Source organism: Giraffa tippelskirchi, chromosome 7, assembly GCF_054371585.1.
Source record: "Giraffa tippelskirchi isolate mGirTip1 chromosome 7, T2T-mGirTip1v1.2.pri, whole genome shotgun sequence".
Taxonomy (NCBI): domain Eukaryota; kingdom Metazoa; phylum Chordata; class Mammalia; order Artiodactyla; family Giraffidae; genus Giraffa; species Giraffa tippelskirchi.
Window position 1 is genome coordinate 53255533 of NC_137281.1, and position 17901 is coordinate 53273433.

Sequence of the window (17901 nt, forward strand, 5' to 3'; positions counted from 1 at the left end):
AGAATTCAAGCAAGCAGCAAATAATTGGGATAATTGCAAATTCCGATGACGGAGTTTTCCAAGAGCTCTCAGAAGGCCCAGGCAGCCCCTGCACAGTGAGCAGAGGTGAGAGAGACAGGAGATGAGTCTGGAGAGGGAAGCGGAGGCAGACCAAGGTCACAGTTTGGAGTCTGGATTTTATTCTTGAGAGTTCCTGTTAGTTTCCAATCTTCCACCTGAAAATAATGAGGGATACAGGCCTTACTAGACGTCCTGGGTTTTTCCTCCATGTCCAGATGAGCATTAATGTTTTATGGACCTTATAAAGCAGCTAGGGGAAAGGTGAAGAGTGTCCTAAGGCAGAGGACCGGAGGTTGTTGTAGGCGTCCCTGTTTAATATTCAAGATGCATGCTGTAACCTTGCTTGGTGCAGGAGGACAGGGAGACAACATTGCCTGATCCGAAGCTATGGAGCCAGATGCCTCATGCCCCAGGGGGAGCCCAGCATCCTTCCCCAATTTTGGCCAAAGCCACCCAAACACGCAGACCTTCATCAACATTCTAGAACCACACTCAGTGAGTCCAGCATGCCTGCTGGTAATTCAGAATCAGACAGTCCTGGGACTGAAAGAACTCTTTAAAGGTCATCAGTCCCCACCTGTGCCCATGGTCTGAAGCTTGAATTCCCTCTAGAGCATCACTCAGGGGGATCATCAGACCAAACAGGGTACCTCCAGTAACGAGGGGTTCATGCCACCAAAGGCGCCCACTCCAGCATCACCACTGCCCTTAGAACATTCCTTCTCTCCTTGAGTTCAAATACCCCTCCTCATAACACCCTCCTTTTAGTTCCATTCTGAATGTTAATGTTCAGGGTGTCTTCCTTAAGGATATTTGCTCTTCATTACTATCTTGGAGGTGGAAGGGCAGGGTAGCCAGGTGCAGTGCTGGGACCACGGGCTTGACCTGGGACCTTCTGAGCAAACCATGGTCACCCCATGAGTTTTCCCCTGAAAATCTGACACCAAGCACTGTGTCATGCCTGTGCCCGTGGCTCTGGGCCCCCCTAGGAGCTCCCCTGAGAGCTCCCCTGATGACCCTTGGGTGCTTCCCAGCACCTGGGGAGGCTTGTTCCCACCTCAACAGAATCAAGCTTGTCTGTGGGTCTTGGTGAGTCCACTCACCTGCTAAAGAGGGTCCTCTCTTTTCCTCAGGGACTTTGTGAAGGCCTTTATCCAGTTCAAGAAGCCCATCGTGGTGGCGATCAACGGGCCCGCTCTGGGCCTGGGCGCCTCCATCCTGCCCCTCTGCGACATCGTGTGGGCCAGCGAGAAGGCCTGGTTCCAGACCCCGTACGCCACCATCCGCCTCACGCCCGCCGGCTGCTCCTCCTACACCTTCCCCCAGATCCTGGGCGTCGCCCTGGTAAGCCTGCTAGTCTCTGCAGCACATTTGGGGCCCCAGAGCACCCCTCCTCTGTCCTGGTGTTTAGGACGTGGCCCTTCACGTGGGTAGAGTCCCAGGGCTGCTCCCTCCCTGTGCAGTCTGCAGGTTGTCTCAGCTTCTTCTGCCTCCCGGGAGTTGCTGCCCGCCAGTGTCTATGCAGCCAACCCAGCAGGTGGATTGCAAGGTGGTTTGGACTCAGGAGCTGGGGCCGCTTTCTTGCGGCTCACAGCCTCAGCAGTGGCGAGAAGATGAGGCAGGCACTTTCCCCTGTGATCTCAGCCTCTGTGCTCCGCCCCATTCCTCCCGGCCTTGGTGGTCACAAACATATTAACATTGCAGAGGCTTGTCTCTTTCTTTCATTTCTATCATTTCTGAAACTCCAAGAATGTTCCCGATTGAGACCTGTTCTTGCCGACTGACTGCGTCCCGTTTGGCTTCTACTGGGTTCCTTCCTCACGTTTCTCCTTCCTGAGACAGTGTCCCTTGCCTCTAAATACATACAGTGTGTGTTTGTCTTCAAACCTCCAACCAAATGCATCCATTGGCCTGTTACCAACCTGACAAATTTCACTCCTTGGGCATGAAAGATTGTCCTTTGGGTCATCATGACCCTCCAGAGGGGAAGCGTGTGCACAGATCCAGAGGCTGGGAGAGCTTGGCATTTCAACATCTGCCTCAGAGCATCTAAAGCGTGCAGGGCCAGGAAGGGAACAGGAGGGGAGGCCGGTGGATGGCAGTCAGGGAGGGGATTGGCTGGTCCTCTGTGGGAAGGAGGCAGGGATTTGTCCTGAAGGAGGGAGAGACCATGACCGTCTTGCCCTGATTATCAGTGGGAGAGCCGCTTGTCGGTGTCAGTGGGTGGTTGCACTATGCCCTGCCTCTGCCCAGGACCTTATCCATGTAGCTCCTCCCAGAACATGAATAGCAGCTGAGAGAAGTTCTTCAGGGAGCAGAGTGCAGAGGACTCTGCGGAAGGCAGGAGGTGTTTCTGCCCTTGGCTGCTGGGCAGTGCCTGCGTCCAGTCCTGGGCCCCTAGAAGGGATGTGTTCTCTGTGTCGGGATCATGTTGTTGCTCAGGACCTTTTGGGCAGTCGGTGAAGGAGACACCTGAAGTGGCTTAAAGGGAGGTGTGGGGGGAACAGAGAGTTTAATGGTTCCCATAACTGGCAGGTCCAGCAGTAGAGCCCCTGTTGGGGGTGCCAGGCCCCGGAATCCCAGCGCCAGCAGGGCTCTTGTTCTCCATCCGTACTGTCTTTGAATCTCCTCCTCTCCACAGAGAAGGGACAGACACAGCAGCGGGTGGCCCTGGGCTGAGTGAGAGCCACCAGAGAAGGAGGAAGATTCTTCCCCATCCTCTCCAGCTTGGACACCTCACAGAGAGCTTTAATGTCTAGTGTGTCTCTTTTGCTTATTCCCACATCAGCCATCAAGGACGGGGTGTCAACTCTGAACTGTCCCCAGACCCTCCTGGGGGATCTGCCACCAGACACAGGGAGGGGTATTGGGCAGACGAAGCTCCTATAGGTACATGGCTTCTTTCAGCAATTTCATGGAAGCTGGGGGCCCTCTGCTCAGAAAGATGCATACAGACACAAGCATTGGCAAATAGTTCCCATGGCATCTTTGGTCCCCAGTTAAGGATGCCGCCTCTGAGAGCTGGGACCATCCCCACAGCAAGCTTACTTGTTAACAGACTTGGAGGCGTACTGGCTCTCAGCCTTCTTCTGCCTTTGCTTTTTCAGGCCAACGAGATGCTCTTCTGTGGGCGGAAGCTCACCGCCCAGGAGGCATGCAGCAGAGGCCTGGTGTCCCAGGTGTTCTGGCCGACCACATTCAGCCAGGAGGTCATGCTGCGAGTCAAGGAGATGGCCTCCTGCAGCGCGGTGGTGAGTTCCCACATCTCTGCGCGCTGTTCTCGCAGCAGACTCATTTCACAGGTGGGGGCAGCGAGACTGGAAGGGAGTGTCCGACTTGCCAGAGGTCACACAGGGAGTACATGAGAGGCCCTGTGTGATTTAACAGAGGCCAAGTCTCGGTGCTGAGAGCTTAAATCCAGAGGGAGACGGTCAGCACTGTTAGGTGTTCCCACGTCAGCTCCAGTGCGAAAACCTCAGAAGAGATTTATACCCTGGGGTAGAAGTGATGCCTTAAAGTTCCTAAACTTGCACAGAAACACAAATAATCTATGATTTTCAAAGAAATGGGAAGCAAAAGCGAATGAGGACAGAGGGTACAGGCCCACTGAGAGACGAAAAACAACAGTTCCTGCCACCCTGGCTCCTCGTTTCTCCTGCCTGCCCAGTGCTTGGCACATTTAAAGTCTACAGTTCGACTCTGAAGACCCCTTGAAAACTGGATAAGTGAATAACACCTCCATGGAGGTACCGGGTTTTAACTGTCGATTTTATCTCATAAAAGTCACTCTGAGTGCTGCGTGGAAATGCCCCGTGGAAGGGGGAGAAAGGGCAGGACAGGAAATGAGAAAAGGTGCTCTGAGAGCAGAAGGCCCGGACACTGTCTGTGCTCCAGCGTCACGGGGAGCTGGGCTGGACTGTGGGGGCCAAGCGGTCACAACCCCTTCCTTCTCCCTGTCTACCCTGAGTCCCCACCTGCTGTCACTCACCTCCTGATTGCCCCCGCCAGCCTTAACAGGCACCCAGTGTGTGTCGGCGCTGCCCCCAGGAAGCCTGTAGTCCCAGGGACGGTGGCAGGGTGGGGTGGGGACAGCCCTACCTTCTTGGTGGTCGTTTGTCATGGGCCGAGCCCTTTGCTCAGCTGTTTATGTGAATTCTCTTTCAATCTTCCCGATGACTCTGGTGGCCAACTCTTTGCCCAGGACTCTCTCCTGTGGTTTTAGCCCCGAAGATCTCCAGTCCCAGGAAACTGCATGGGCCTGGGCAGACAGGAGTGGTTGGTGCCATAGGGGCTGCTGCATGCAGGGCTGTGTAGACATTCCCAGTGGGGTAAACGGTGTGAGTGAGGGCACGTGGAGTTCAGGCAGCGGCTCCTGGTAGTGTGAGCTGGCGCACAGGGTGTTGGGGGGCCGTGAGGCTGAAAAGGCAGGAGGACAAAGACCCCAAAGCTCCACTGAGGAGTCTGATCTCTGGGGGTGCTCAGACAAAACCGGCTTTTGAAGAAATCCTGCAAGGAAGACTCTCCTGTCCACAGATAGGAGTTCAGGAGCTTTGGGGTGATTCACCTGAGACAGGAATCTCCCCCATAGTCCCTAGAGGTGGTGGTCTTCAGAGAAATTTGGGGGAGGGAAGAGGTATCCTTCGTCAGCTGGCCCTTTCTTACCACCCGTGAGCCTCCAGCCCAAGCTGAAGGATGTGGTCACTGCCCACTTCCAGCCTGCTTGAGCAAGGGAGCTCTTGTCTTGCTTTTTTCTGTTTGAAAGCACTTGGTGAGACTGAGAACTGAAGTCCGCATGTCCGCAGAGAATTGGGAGGCAAGTAGAAGGATGCTCGGACACTTTGCTACCAGCTGTGCCTCTGCCAGACTGAGGCAGCCTTGGGGCCTACAGAATCAGCCAGGGGTTTGCAGGGCATGTCCACCAGGCAGCCGTGGGTACCTTCACTTCCCTGAGCTCGGGTCCTTCACTGTAATGTGGAGATAAACATACTGCCTCTCTGCGGAGTTAACTTGAGGCGGAAATAAATGAATGCATGGAGAGTGCCTGTCATAGAGCCGACAGGCTAATGGTGGTTGTAGTGGCATTGCTATCGCTGTGATTGCTACAACTGTTCTTACTCATGGTTATGATTATTACCGCTATTTTTACCACGATGGCTACTGTATTACTAATATTCCAATCGTTAATACTGCTGTAATATAGTACTATTGTATTATTACTATCGCTGGCATTACTATAATTGCTACCGTAATACTGTAGTTCTGTTACTACTGTTACCATTATTACCACCACTAACATTACTGTTATCACAACCATAATACTCTACTATTACTGTTGTCACTATTATTGCTCATTACTGCCATTTATTGCCATTGTTATTACTCCCTATTGCAAGGATTGCTACTTTGATTACTACTGCTCTTACTGCTAAGCCTGAACAAGGGACATTGCTGTCGAGGCGGGTCCTGTGGGTACTTTGGCAACCTGTTAGTTCACTTCATTATCTTACTCTGCAATCCCAGCCATTATTGCATTAGGTAGCACATGGAGGTTAAAGCGGTATTTCCCCAAGTTTTTTCCTGACATCCATAGGAAGTGATACTGAGTATATGTCACCCTTGGGTAAAAGACCAAGGCCTCGCAGTCGGGATTAACACAGGTCCCACTCAGCCATGCCAGGGACTGAGGGCTTGACATCTGGGCACACCTGCAAGGTGTTCCTGGTGTTGCCAAGAAGACAAGGGCCTGGGAAGCCCGGGACCACAGGAGGCGCCTCCCCTGGCTGTGGACATCAGAAGGTTACTCATGCCAAGTACGTCCCTCGGGAACAGAGTCTCTGGCGCCTGGATAACGAGGCTTGTTAATTTCCCCGCAGGTGCTGGAGGAGTCAAAATGCCTCGTGCGGAGCTTCCTGAAGTCGGTGCTTGAAGACGTGAATGAGAAAGAATGCATCATGCTCAAGCAACTCTGGAGCTCCTCCAAAGGCCTGGATTCCCTCTTCAGCTACCTACAGGACAAAATTTATGAAGTCTGAGGGCCCAGCACTGCAGGGCCCCTGACTTCCAGCTCCGCCCCTGTGTTTCAGAGATTGGAGCCCAGTGTATGCCCAGCCGAGGAGTCTGTCCAGGTGTCTCTCTGTCCCTAGGGTTGTGTCCATTTCCTCGTGTCCTTTGGTTGCTCCTCATTGATTTGGTTTTGTATAATGATGGGAAACGCAGCGTACTTGGCCTCCTGCCCCGTGTCCCCACACCAGTCCCCAGATGGCTGGAGGGCCATCGAGGGCTATCTCTTCCCAGGCCTTTGCCAGGTGCCCTTGTCCTGTCCCCACTTGCTGAGATGCACCATCCTTGTCCAGGAAGGAAGACCAGTCCCCTCGCCCCACCAGTCCTTCTGACTCAGGCTGGGTCTACACAGTGCCTCTGACGTGGAGACTCAGCTGCCATGGCTCTCTCTGGTTAAGGGCAGATCCAGTGACCGGGGGACGACCAGTCTTAGGGGATTTTCCAGAGCAATGACCAGAACGCTTGTGTGGAGCTGTCCTCAGTCTCCTCTCTGATGCACATCTGTGTGACTTTTAGGGCTTGGTCTTAACAACCCAACCGAGTGATTTACAAAACCCAGATATTGTACATTTAGAAGTGTTTTGTTAAATATATATTTTTTAAAACGATGTAAGTGGAAATTCTGATAATTTATGTGTATTATATGTAAAGCTAGTTTTGCAAAACACATAAACTACTAGGAAAGTGGTTTTTTTCCCTTTAATTAGACTTATTTAATTTATTTATTTTTGTTTATACGTTACGATATCTGTTGTTCACACAGATACTATTTTCATACTGCCCTGGACCAAATCCCATACAGGGTTCGAGCTGTTTGCTGCATTCTAGCAATGAACCATGTCGAAGTAAAATTCAGAGAGATAGAAACGGGATTTCTAGGATTAAAAGGAACAGCTCTGCACCAGATTCTCTACATATAAAACAGTTCTGTGATCATTGAATACTTGTTCTTAGGAGAAATCATGGAACGGTCTTCTCTTTGCCCTGCTGCCTTTAAGGAGATAAAGGGGCCTCCCGCCTGAATGGTCCTGAGACACATCCAGTCCCTAATCCCCGAATGTCAGGAACAGGTGGGGACTGGGCCCCCTGGGGGTTGCATACTATTGGGGGACACTTCTTCCTTTGGGGCTTGACTTTCAGAGTCCCTTTTCTCCTGGGGCAGTGGTGTCTGGCTGGGGCCTTCCAGAGAGGTGGGCGAGAGTCCCCACTCTGTGGAGCTGTCAGCAGGAGGCTAAGTCTTTCTGCCTCCAGAATTCCTATTTTCAGGCTCTTTACTCCCGTGAGGGAGCAGTAACCAGGGATTAGGGCTCTGCCCATGGGCCACAGAGGGGCCCCAGCATTTGTGTTCAAGCTGTCAGCCCAAAGTCCCCAGATCGGCCGTGGGGGAGGAGAGGTTTTGGTTTGGGGCCTTGGTTTTGTTTGCAGAGGAGAAGGTCAACATCGGAGTTCAAGCAGAGAAGTTACAGGGCCATGTTCTTCTGCATGGGAGTCGCACACCAGAGAAGGTTTGGTTCTCAGAGTGGCAGGATCTTTCCATTTCCACCCCAGCCCCCGAGTGTTCTCAAGGACCTTTGCTTGCCCGCCTCCTCCGCCCTCTGTCAGTCCCCAGCCCCTCCCGACCCTTCCTTGGAGAGAGTGGAGGGGCACAGCTGAGGGAGGGGAGGGGGGCTGAGGGAGGGTCACTGCTGCAGTTCCCTCTCCCTCTGGTCCTCTTCCCTCCTCTGGAGGCAGCTGGACACCCTGGGCTGGGCAGGTGGAGAGGACTCATGGTGCTGAGCTTTGCGTTTCGGAGGACAAGTGGAGTCTCTGCACTTGAACTAGAGACTTAACCTGGCTTCTCCATCCTTCAGATGGTCTTGGCTCCCTCTGCAGAAAGCCTTACTCCTTTTCCTGTGACCTCAGGAGAATCAGGGAAGAGCGTATGTCTCACTTGCTTCTCCCTTTGGCAGGGAGACAGCCGCCTTGGCTAAATCCATTCACAGGAAGATGGGGCTGAAGTCCTGCATACACCACCCCCACCCCCTGCCCACCACCGTGGTCCACATGGGATCCTGTAGGAACTGTTACTATAGGGAAACACCTCCCTTTGCCCAAATGCCTGTGGTCACATCTCTATTTGGGTTTGTCTCCTCCTTTGAGAAAGCCAGTGTGTGCTCTGCCAAAGCCCCTAGACAGCCTTGTTCTTGGCAGGTAATTTCTCACCCATCACTAAGTCGTCTAAAGAAAGAGCACCTTGCTTTCTGTTTACCTTCTAGGGGCAACCACTTCATCGTCTCTAGAAGCAGAATTAGGATTCCCGTTGGAGATGGAAGACAATGTTTGGAAATTTCTTTGGCTCAATGCCCATCTTTGTCCCCTGCCAGAAAAACCAGGAGTGTTTTAGCTTTGGACTAAAATGTAGTTTTGGATCATCAAATCCAAACTTCTAAACACCTCCAGGATCTCTGATGATAAGGTAGGAACGTGAGACCATCACTCAGGTGGAATGCCTGGGGCTAAGGGGCAGGTTCCACATATAACAGATGTTTTACCCGACAGTCTGTGTTTCGGCTGTTTCCGTACAGTCAGTTAAAGAAGGATGTTCCACAAATTGGGCAAAAGTCAGTTTAATCTGTTAGCTACAGGGTAAGCCAAACCACTGAGTTTTTCACTTTCTGAATAGTTGCTTTGATAACGCAGAGATGAAATCCAGGTAACTTACGGCCAGTCGACATGGGTTGAAATTCGCCAAACCTGTGGCTGTGCCAGCGTTTGTCCTCCATAGCCTTCTTGAGATGGGGCCCAGGTTTTCATGTCTTATCTTCTACCCCAGTACCTCCTTTCCATCCATATGATCCTTTTTCCCCTCTCTCTACTCTGTCTCGCCCCCTCCCCACCCAGTCGGTCACATCCCGGAGCCTGGGCAGGTCTTAGAGGAATTGTACTTGGTCTTGGCAGCCCCTTCTAGGATTGCCTTTGGGGAAGATGAGGGTACTTCTTTAGTCAAGGAGTCTTCTGGACAATACACTGTGTGCCATCCTGTGAGACATGTGTTAAGACTTCCCTCTCCTCCAACCCCTGGTGATCAGCATCCAGGGTCTTGCAGTGGAAGCATCTGAGTTAACAGCGTTGTTCAGGAGGGCTTTTTGGAGAACTTTACGAAGATAGTCAGAGCTCCTCACCATTTGGAATGGCTCAGCCTAAGGCTGATATACCCATATATCCCTTCCTGCTCTGAAATAATGTCTGTGGGTGAAAACCATCAAAAATGACCCCCTAGGAAATGAAATTGGAAAACTCTAAGAAGCTAGTAGAGAATTGATTTCAAATGTTATTCTTGTTTGGTATAAAGTAAACTGGGAAATGTTCTCTCTGAAGCATGAAAATATGTTTTTCCCATGTGGAGTTTAGTATGAGGATGGAAAAATGATAATCACAGTAGACTTTGACCAATGCAACCCTATTTCCAGATATCCATGTTGAAAAATAGTCTTCACTGGATGCTGAATTGCATTTTCCATGATTAACTGTTGGTTTAAAAAATTTTTGTACACTTTTTTTAATTTGAAATTAAGTCACATTCATGTAATTTTCCAAGCCAGTTTCTGTGGAAATTTTTTTAACAAAGAGAAATATAGAAACACCTTCAGATCTTCCTAAGTGAATATTTAAAATGCAGAATTGCTTCTCTTCTGTGTTTCTGTATTCAAATACTGAGATCTGTTGTATATATTAGTTTAGACATCCTCACTAATATACACAGTATTTAAGACTCTAAAGGAGATTTCTTAAGTATTTTATTTTATTCTCTGTAAATGGTTTTGTATGATCTTTAAAAATCTACACTTTGCTTTTGTAGATATTTAAGGGAAACCATTTGGGGGTTGTCTTGCATGTATATTTTTGTTGTAGATAAGTGTTGCTTAGTTATTTCTGCAAATTTTGGTTGAAATGCTTACAGACTTTAATACAGTATATATATTTTCAGAATATAAACTTTTATATTTCTGTGGTAAGTTAGGATCTGCGTTTTAGGCAATCTTTTCCATTAATATCACTTGTTCTTTCAAGAAATAGCGTTCTGGTTTGGTGCCAATGGTTTTCTGGGTTTTTTTGTTTTGTTTTGTTTTCCATTAGAATCGAGTGCTCCTAAATTGTTAGAGAGCTGGTTAATTTTCTTTTTCTCAAAGTAATTGAGTTTGAAGTATAATTTGAAAAAATGTATTGAATTTGTGAATAAGCCTTACCATTAGGATCAGTAAAATTTTCCAGCCTTTGCAACTACGTATGTAGTTGAGGATCTCCCCATAAATTCTTACTGTGTGGCAGTTGACGGAGTTTGTGAACACAGCCTTAAGCTTGTTGCAAAAAAAAAATGGTAATACGGGTTGTTTTTTTTAAGCAGCGTAAGCCATGTGGATGGACTCTGTGCAGTCTGTACGCCATGGCTAATCTGGAGAGTGCGGTTGAGCTGATGGCAGGGAGACCAGTTAGACACCTTGCTGAGTGTCTTAGGCCACACGAAGGGGCCCCAGACAGGTGTTCTGGGGCTGCCGTCGTCCTGTTCATGTGGTGTAGACACGGTCACAGGGAGGGCCGCTGGTCCATCATTTGTTTTGAACCAATGGCATTTCCTGCTCCTGACCTTGGCGGTTGACTCCAGGTTCCTTGCAGGTGACCTGGGAATGTCCAGTCTGGCTGTGGTCAGCACTCCTTGAGAGATGTTAACAAAGTTTACATGTGAGTCTTACTGTGTAGACAATCTGAAGTCGATTTCAGTTACATCATCCGCATTCCCACATGTCCTGGGTGTCTTGTCTGTGAACTAGGTGTGTTAAGCCATACTGAACCTGAGTGCAGCAGGGCAGAGGCAAACTAGGTGCACGACATGCACGTCAGCTGAGCCAGTCATAGTCCACTCTGGGCTGTTTGAATGGTGCGTAAGTTGTGGAGCTCAATGGACGGGCATCCACTAGGATCTGATAAAACCAAGTAAAATCTGAAAACTAAATTTCAAAAAATGATTCTTTCTCATTGGCCCTGCTTCTGTAGTTACCTCCTGGTTCTCCTTATCAAGGTTTCAAAGATGATCTTGAGACCAGGGCCATAGAATGGCTAAAGTCAAGTTATTCATTTCATCTCAAAATGCGTGTTCATAAAGCCAGCCTATCTCCCTAGGATGGAGATTGGCTTCAAATATTTGCAGTGTGTGTGTGTCAATCAGAAAAACTGACATCTAGATTTTAGCCTCTGCTCTGACCTCTCTGTGGGTTGACCCTGCCTCATTGGCCCAACACCTGGCCTTACTCTGGAGCTCATTAAGGTGACTCTGGGCAGTTTGGAGGGTGTGGAATTTTCCATCTAGTATTTAATGTGTCCCTGTGCCATTAGTCCCAGCCTGAAGTCATTTGCTGATGCCCATGTTGACAGGATTGTGAAAATATTGCCTTTCATAAAACCAAGGACCAAAGAATTCCATTATTCCAGCAAAGCACGAGTTCCATAGATTGTGGGCACATTTAGGCAGAGGTGTGCATGCTTCATGGCACAGAGAAGCTGCCCCCATCCACCAACCTCATGCTCCCCCTGGCTGGCCCTACAGAGGGATTTGTCATCCCCTTGCAAAGGCTCTGAAAGATGAGTTTCTCAGATTGAAACACACTATCCCAGGCGGGTGTTTCTGCTGTGTAGTCCCAGCCTTTATCCACGTCAGTACTGTAGAGAGTGGAGGTCTGGCATTCTTCAGGGTTCCTGACCAGTGTATGATTTGTCCATCTGTGTAGACGCCTCTAGCGTGCGTTCTTCAGATGTGTCTACAGTAAGCAGCCAGATCCTACAGTTGCCAAATTTCCACTTCCTTTTTGTTCTCCATCAATCCATTCCGCTCCCTGTTTAGCCCTGGAAGAAATCTCTTCACTTCTCACACTAGGTAGATGCTCCATGCTCATCCACAATGAAACCATTCATCCATCGGCCCGCTGAGAAATGATCTGATACTGAAGAAGTGGGATTCTAGCGGTAAGGCTTATTACCAAACCTCTGATAATGAAGCAGGCTACCAAAAAACGTATCCGGCCCACCGTAAGGGTGTTCAGATTTGATCATGGATCTAGCACACACACCAAAATCCAAGGAGACCTTTGCAAATTAGGATACTCGTTTTCTTTCGCCAGGTTATCATGGGAAAGTCTTTAACTAGTTCTGAATATCTGTAAGTATGAGTACTTCATAGACTTATAAAGCAGGTACACTGCCCCTTTCTCACCACGCTGTAAATATGACCCGAGACTGGGTGCAGTACTGAGGGACAATAATCTTCTGATTTATCAAATGCTGACTGTCTAGAGCAAATTGTACACTCTCTTTGTGAATGGTCCTGTAACGTGTATGAACACATTTCTGGGTGCCTTAGAAGTTGTATTTTTCATGTGTGCTAATATGCAGTATTTATACATTGTGAGAAGCTGCTTTGAATAAAAAGGTTGAAACTTGGTCTGCGTTCACTCGTGTTTTCCCTTTGGCAGCCTGGCAGGTGAAGTTCACAGACGAGTTCTGTGGTTTCCAAACAGAGAAGTTTCTGAGGTCTCCAGGGGCTTGCAACATCTGAGGCTTCTAGGTTGTGTCTGGGTTCCTGGGGAGCAAAGGTACCTCCCACCCACAGCTGCCTTGAGCTTCAGTAATTCAGGCTGGTGTACCGCTGGGGGGCAACAAGTTGGTAACAGAGGACCTGGAAACGGGAAGGGGTGCAGGTGGGATTTGTCAGAAATTGGTAGGAGCATTCACCCCTTCCCCGGTCCACCCAGAATGTTTCTTTGCATAGTGATCCCTCCTCATTGGAGATAAACCTCTGCAGAGCTTGGTTTTATACAATCCCAGCTGCACACGTGTCTCACGGCTGTATTTGTCACTATGGAATTATACGGAGTCTGTGCTCTTCACCTTGGTCATCATGTCGTGGCTCTCAGGAGAAGCACACTGCTGAGGATGCCTGGCTCCGGAGACAACACGGAGGCCACAGGAGTGAGGAAGAAGGAGTCTGTCAGGGGCTCGAGGCAGCAGGGAATTCTGTGGAAGGGACTTGCGCAAGGTCACGTCTACCTGTCTGTCCATCCAGTGGCAGTATTGAGCCCCCAGCTCTGCCTCGAGGCCACACCAGTGCTGACAGGCACAGATTACTCAGACAGTCCCTGTCGTACAGAATCTTGGGGTCCAGGAGTGTGAGAAAGACATGTCATCCTGCCATAATTCTCAGACTGTCCACAACGTGGTACTGGAAAGAAGAGCTTACATAATCTCCAACACCCTCAGAATCTAGAAGATGGTGCGGTGTTGTTAGTTTTCCATCGGCTCTCCATCCATCAATGTGGACCAGCCAACCTTGGCTGGAGCCCAGGATCGTCCCACTGATGGTCCCCTTTCCTTTTTCTTGTTCTTGGTGTCATCAGTGTTGTCTGGTGTGTGTCTCTGCCCTTTCTCTGAAGTCCTGACTCCATCCTGAGCAGTCAAGGTCAAACCTGGGAACTCCTTTGCTCCTGACTGTGTCTGGTCCTTCCAGAAGACTGGGCGAAGCCTTTCAGATGTTCCAGGGTGAAGTGTCTGTAAGACTAACCCTTCTTCATTTGACCGTCTCTCCTAGGCTACCTTTGATGTGATGTGATACTGAAAGAAGCCCTCACACAGTAGTGAGAAGAACTGAGCTGAGGGTCTCATATGGTCAGCCACATTAACAATTAAATGGACCGCCAGTATGTTGGATGAACAGTAATGGAGTGTAAGCCCCAAATTTTGTCTCTCACTGTTTCTTTAGGTTGGGTTAACTGAATAGTCATCTCCTAGATGAAAACACAGGTAGGCTGTCAGTTCAGTTCAGTCACTCAGTCATGTCCGACTCTTTGCGACCCCATGGACTGCAGCACCCCAGCCTTCCCTGTCCATCACCAACTCCCAGAGCTTACTCAAACTCAGTGTCCATTGAGTCGGTGATGCCATCCAACCATCTCATCCTCTGTCATCTCCTTTTCCTGCCTTTAATCTTTCAATATATAATACAATGTCACAAACACAATGTCAGTTCAGTAGTCAAAGATGGTTATGTTCCATTTAAGTATCAATGCTTCCAATTTCATTCAATGTCAAGACTTCACTCATTCTTACTGATTCTCATTTCCTTTCCTGGTTGGATTAGGGAGAGCTCAAAAGATTTTATAAGAACCAAGTGGTGCTGTTGTCACATGGGAGCTTTCCTTCTTTGGGCCCAATAGATGTCTATACTGACTCTCTTTCAGGGAACCCATATGGGTTTCTTGGTGATTTCTTCAGTTGATGGTGGCCAGTCTCTTACAGTTGCCAAGTAAACTCTATCATCAGCACATCACTCCCTCCTCAGTCCCTAGGAGTCTGGTGGTCCACTGCCACCTTCTTCAGTGGAGGTCTGTCCCTGTAGGGTAAGATGATCCCACATGCCTAGACCCCATGCAGCTCAGGGGCACACTCATGCAGCCTCTGTTCACACAGATTAGGGACCGCAGGCTGAATCCCAGACAGCAGTGACTGCCTCCCTGGTGGACTAACCAGTCAGCTAGTTGGCCTCTCGTTCACTGAATTTCTCAGGCACGAGTCAGATTCCAATCTACTGTGTTCCCTAAGTTTAAGAGGATACATATAAATTGCTAAAGCCTTATGTCCTTCGACTTCAGATGAAAGGGGAGGCTTCCTCACTCACTTCTGGGTGTGTATATGTATGTGTGTGTGTGTGAGGGGGTGGTAGGTAGGTAGCATAATTCTCACCAAAGAAATCCTTACAAACCCTCCTTGACAGATGTTAGATTCATACATTACATCCAGAAACTATTCAGGCTCTTGCGAGTGGTGGTTTCAATATGCTGGCAGGTCTTCGAATGGGAGACACATGCTGTGCGGCCTTGTGGGCTGTGCTGAGGATTCAAGTTTCCACTCTAAGGGAGGCTGGAGGGCTTAGGAAGGAGGGCCAGGACTGACGTGGGCTTTTAGCAGATTTGCTGTAGTTTGGGGCAAAAGGGAGCTGAGGGCACGGGGACCCAAAGGAGACTTTGGTAGTTGTCTGTCTGCCCTCGATGAAGGTTTGAATTGGGGATGGGGCGGTTGAGGTAACAGGAAGGAGTGACATCCTGAGTGTATTTTGAAGGCAGACGAAGAGAGAACGAGTCAAGTTTGGTCCTGGGATTTGGGGTTGCCCCCTAACTGAGGCAGGGACAGCTCTGGGGTTTAGGGGGGCAGATCTGAGTTGGGGTGCTTGGAGCTCAGCTGAGTTCTGGTATCACATGCATAGGGTGTTTGAACTTGCTTAGCCTTTGGGGATTACAACTGTGCTTGCCTTCTAGGGAGTTTTTAAATGATTAAATGAGATTTATAAAAACATACGTGTATATGTGACTATGAATATATGAGAGTTTATATATATGCTGCTACTGCTAAGTCGCTTTAGTCGTGCCCGACTCTGTGCGACCCCATAGACGGCAGCCCACCAGGCTCCTCTGTCCCTGGGATTCTCCAGGCAAGAACACTGGAGTGGGTTGCCATTGCCTTCTCCGATATATATATGAGATTTATTTAAATATACATTAATATATAAAATTAGACATTAGACATTAATATATAAAATATGTGTATTTATAAGAGTTGACATGAAGTCTTTTTTTAATGATTAAATGAGATTTGCATAATGAAATTATACAGAGTCTCTAGAACAGTTGCTAACATAGTCCGTATTTAATGGTTAAGTGAGATTTTCTTATATATGCAAAGTGTATATAAATGAGATTTTATATATAAGTATCATATATAAATTTTAGAGATTATATATAATTATCATTATATGTGGGCTCAGATAGTAAAGAATCCACCTGCAATGTGGGAGACCTGTGTTTGATCCCTGGTTAGGAAGATCTGAATGGCAACCCACTCCAGTATTCTTGCCTGGAGGATCCTATGGACAGAGCAGCCTGCAGGGCTATAGTCCATGGAGTCGGAAAGAGTCAGACACGACTGAGTGGCTAACATACACACATACTACATATGTAAATGAGGTTTTATCTATGTACAAAATGTTTAGAACAGCTGTTGGCACATAGTCACTTTTTAAAATTGAAATATAGTTGAATTACAATGTTGTGTTAATTAATGCTGTACAGCAAAGTGACTCAGTTATACATATACATCCTTTTTTAATATTCTTTTCCATTACCGCAAGATATTGAATGTGGTTCCCTGTGCTATACAGTCGGAGAAGGCAATGGCACCCCACTCTAGTACTCTTGCCTGGGAAACCCCATGGACAGAGGAGCCTGGTGGGCTGCAGCCCATGGGGTTGCGAAGAGTCGGACATGACTGCGACTTCACTTTCACTTTTCACTTTCCTGCACTGGAGGAGGCAATGGCAACCCACTCCAGTGTTCTTGCCTGGAGAATCCCAGGGACGGCGGAGCCTGGTGGGCTGCCGTCTCTGGGGTCGCACAGAGTCGGACATGACTGACGCGACTTAGCAGCAGCAGCAGCAGCAGTGCTATACAGTAGGATTCTATTGTTTGTGCATTCCATATATAATAGTTTGCATCTGCTAATCCCCAATTCCCAATCCATTCCTCCCGTATTGCCCCTCCTCCTTGGCGATCACCAGTCTGTTCTCCATGTCCATGATTCTGTTTCTGTTTCATAGGTAAGTTCCTTTTTGTCATATTTTAGATTCCACATATAAGTGATATCATATGGTGTTTGTCTTTCTCTTTCTGACTTCCTTCACCTAGGATGATAATCTGTAGTTGCATCCATGTTGCTGCATATGGCCTTATTTTGTCCTTTTTTGGCTGAGTAATATTCCTTCTTCTATATCCATTCATCTGTTGATGGATATTTTGTTTCCATGTCTTGTCTATGTGCATAGCCACTCTTTAGTGATGAAATGAACTTCACATATATACATGAGATTATATATATTAGGTTTATTTAAAATGTGAGATTAAGCAGGTACTTACCTACATACATATAAAACACACACTCATCTTTAGGACCATTGTTGGCAAAGCATTGCTACTGAATCAAGGGTAGACTTATCAGTACTTATGCTGGTGAAGGCCGGGGCAAGAGACTGGGTTACATCAGTTGGGGACTTGGGTACGTTTGTTAGTTGGGAGCAAACGCAGATCTGGGCTCAGGCAGAAGTCTCTTTGCTCTCCCAGGTGAGAACTAGTCTCTGCTGGTGGCTGAATGGACACTTTTCCCCAGAGAAGGCCCCTGGCTGTGACACCACGGCACACCCTTTTCCTCACCGGCCTCTGTGTCCTCCTGCATGTGGGGCTCAGGCTGCCTCTCTTAAGGTCATTGAGAGGATTAGATGGGAACGTGTGCAAGGCCTGATGTCCTTTTCCTTGGGAACTCCCTAAGGCGGCCCCATCAGAAGTTCTTGGCTTCTGAGGTTTCCAGTGAGGTCTGTACTTCTCCATCCTCCAAACCCCTTCCTGGAAATGCGGATGCTGAGGCATGGGCCCAGGGATGGTCCAGGAGCCTTCCTAAGCTGGGGGTGAGGACAAGAGCCCTTTGGGCACCAAGGCAAGTTGAGAAGTCAGCGTCCAGGAGCCAACAGGCTTCATCAGGGCACCAATCTGGAGTGACTGGGCGGTTGATGGCAGAGAGTGGGAGGGGGACGCTTTCTAGGACAGCTGCCGTTTTGTCCAGGGATCAGAAGGAGACTGTCCAGGGCACCAGGCAGGCAGGAAGCACCAGTGTGTGTATGTAAATCAGTGAAAATTCCTCCTCCAAGGCTGTCAG

General features: G+C 48.6%; 1 protein-coding gene across 1 annotated transcript in view; it reads left to right on the forward strand.

The window, feature by feature from the left end:
- CDYL2 (chromodomain Y like 2) overlaps positions 1-12591 on the forward strand; it is a 166578-nt gene extending 153987 nt beyond the window's left edge. The window contains exons 5-7 of the mRNA XM_081513583.1: positions 1194-1404; positions 3168-3311; positions 5934-12591. Of these exons, the coding sequence (XP_081369709.1) occupies positions 1194-1404; positions 3168-3311; positions 5934-6092 (514 nt within the window). The 3' untranslated portion in view covers positions 6093-12591. The remainder of the gene's footprint in view (positions 1-1193; positions 1405-3167; positions 3312-5933) is intronic.
- Positions 12592-17901: the final 5310 nt, after the last annotated feature.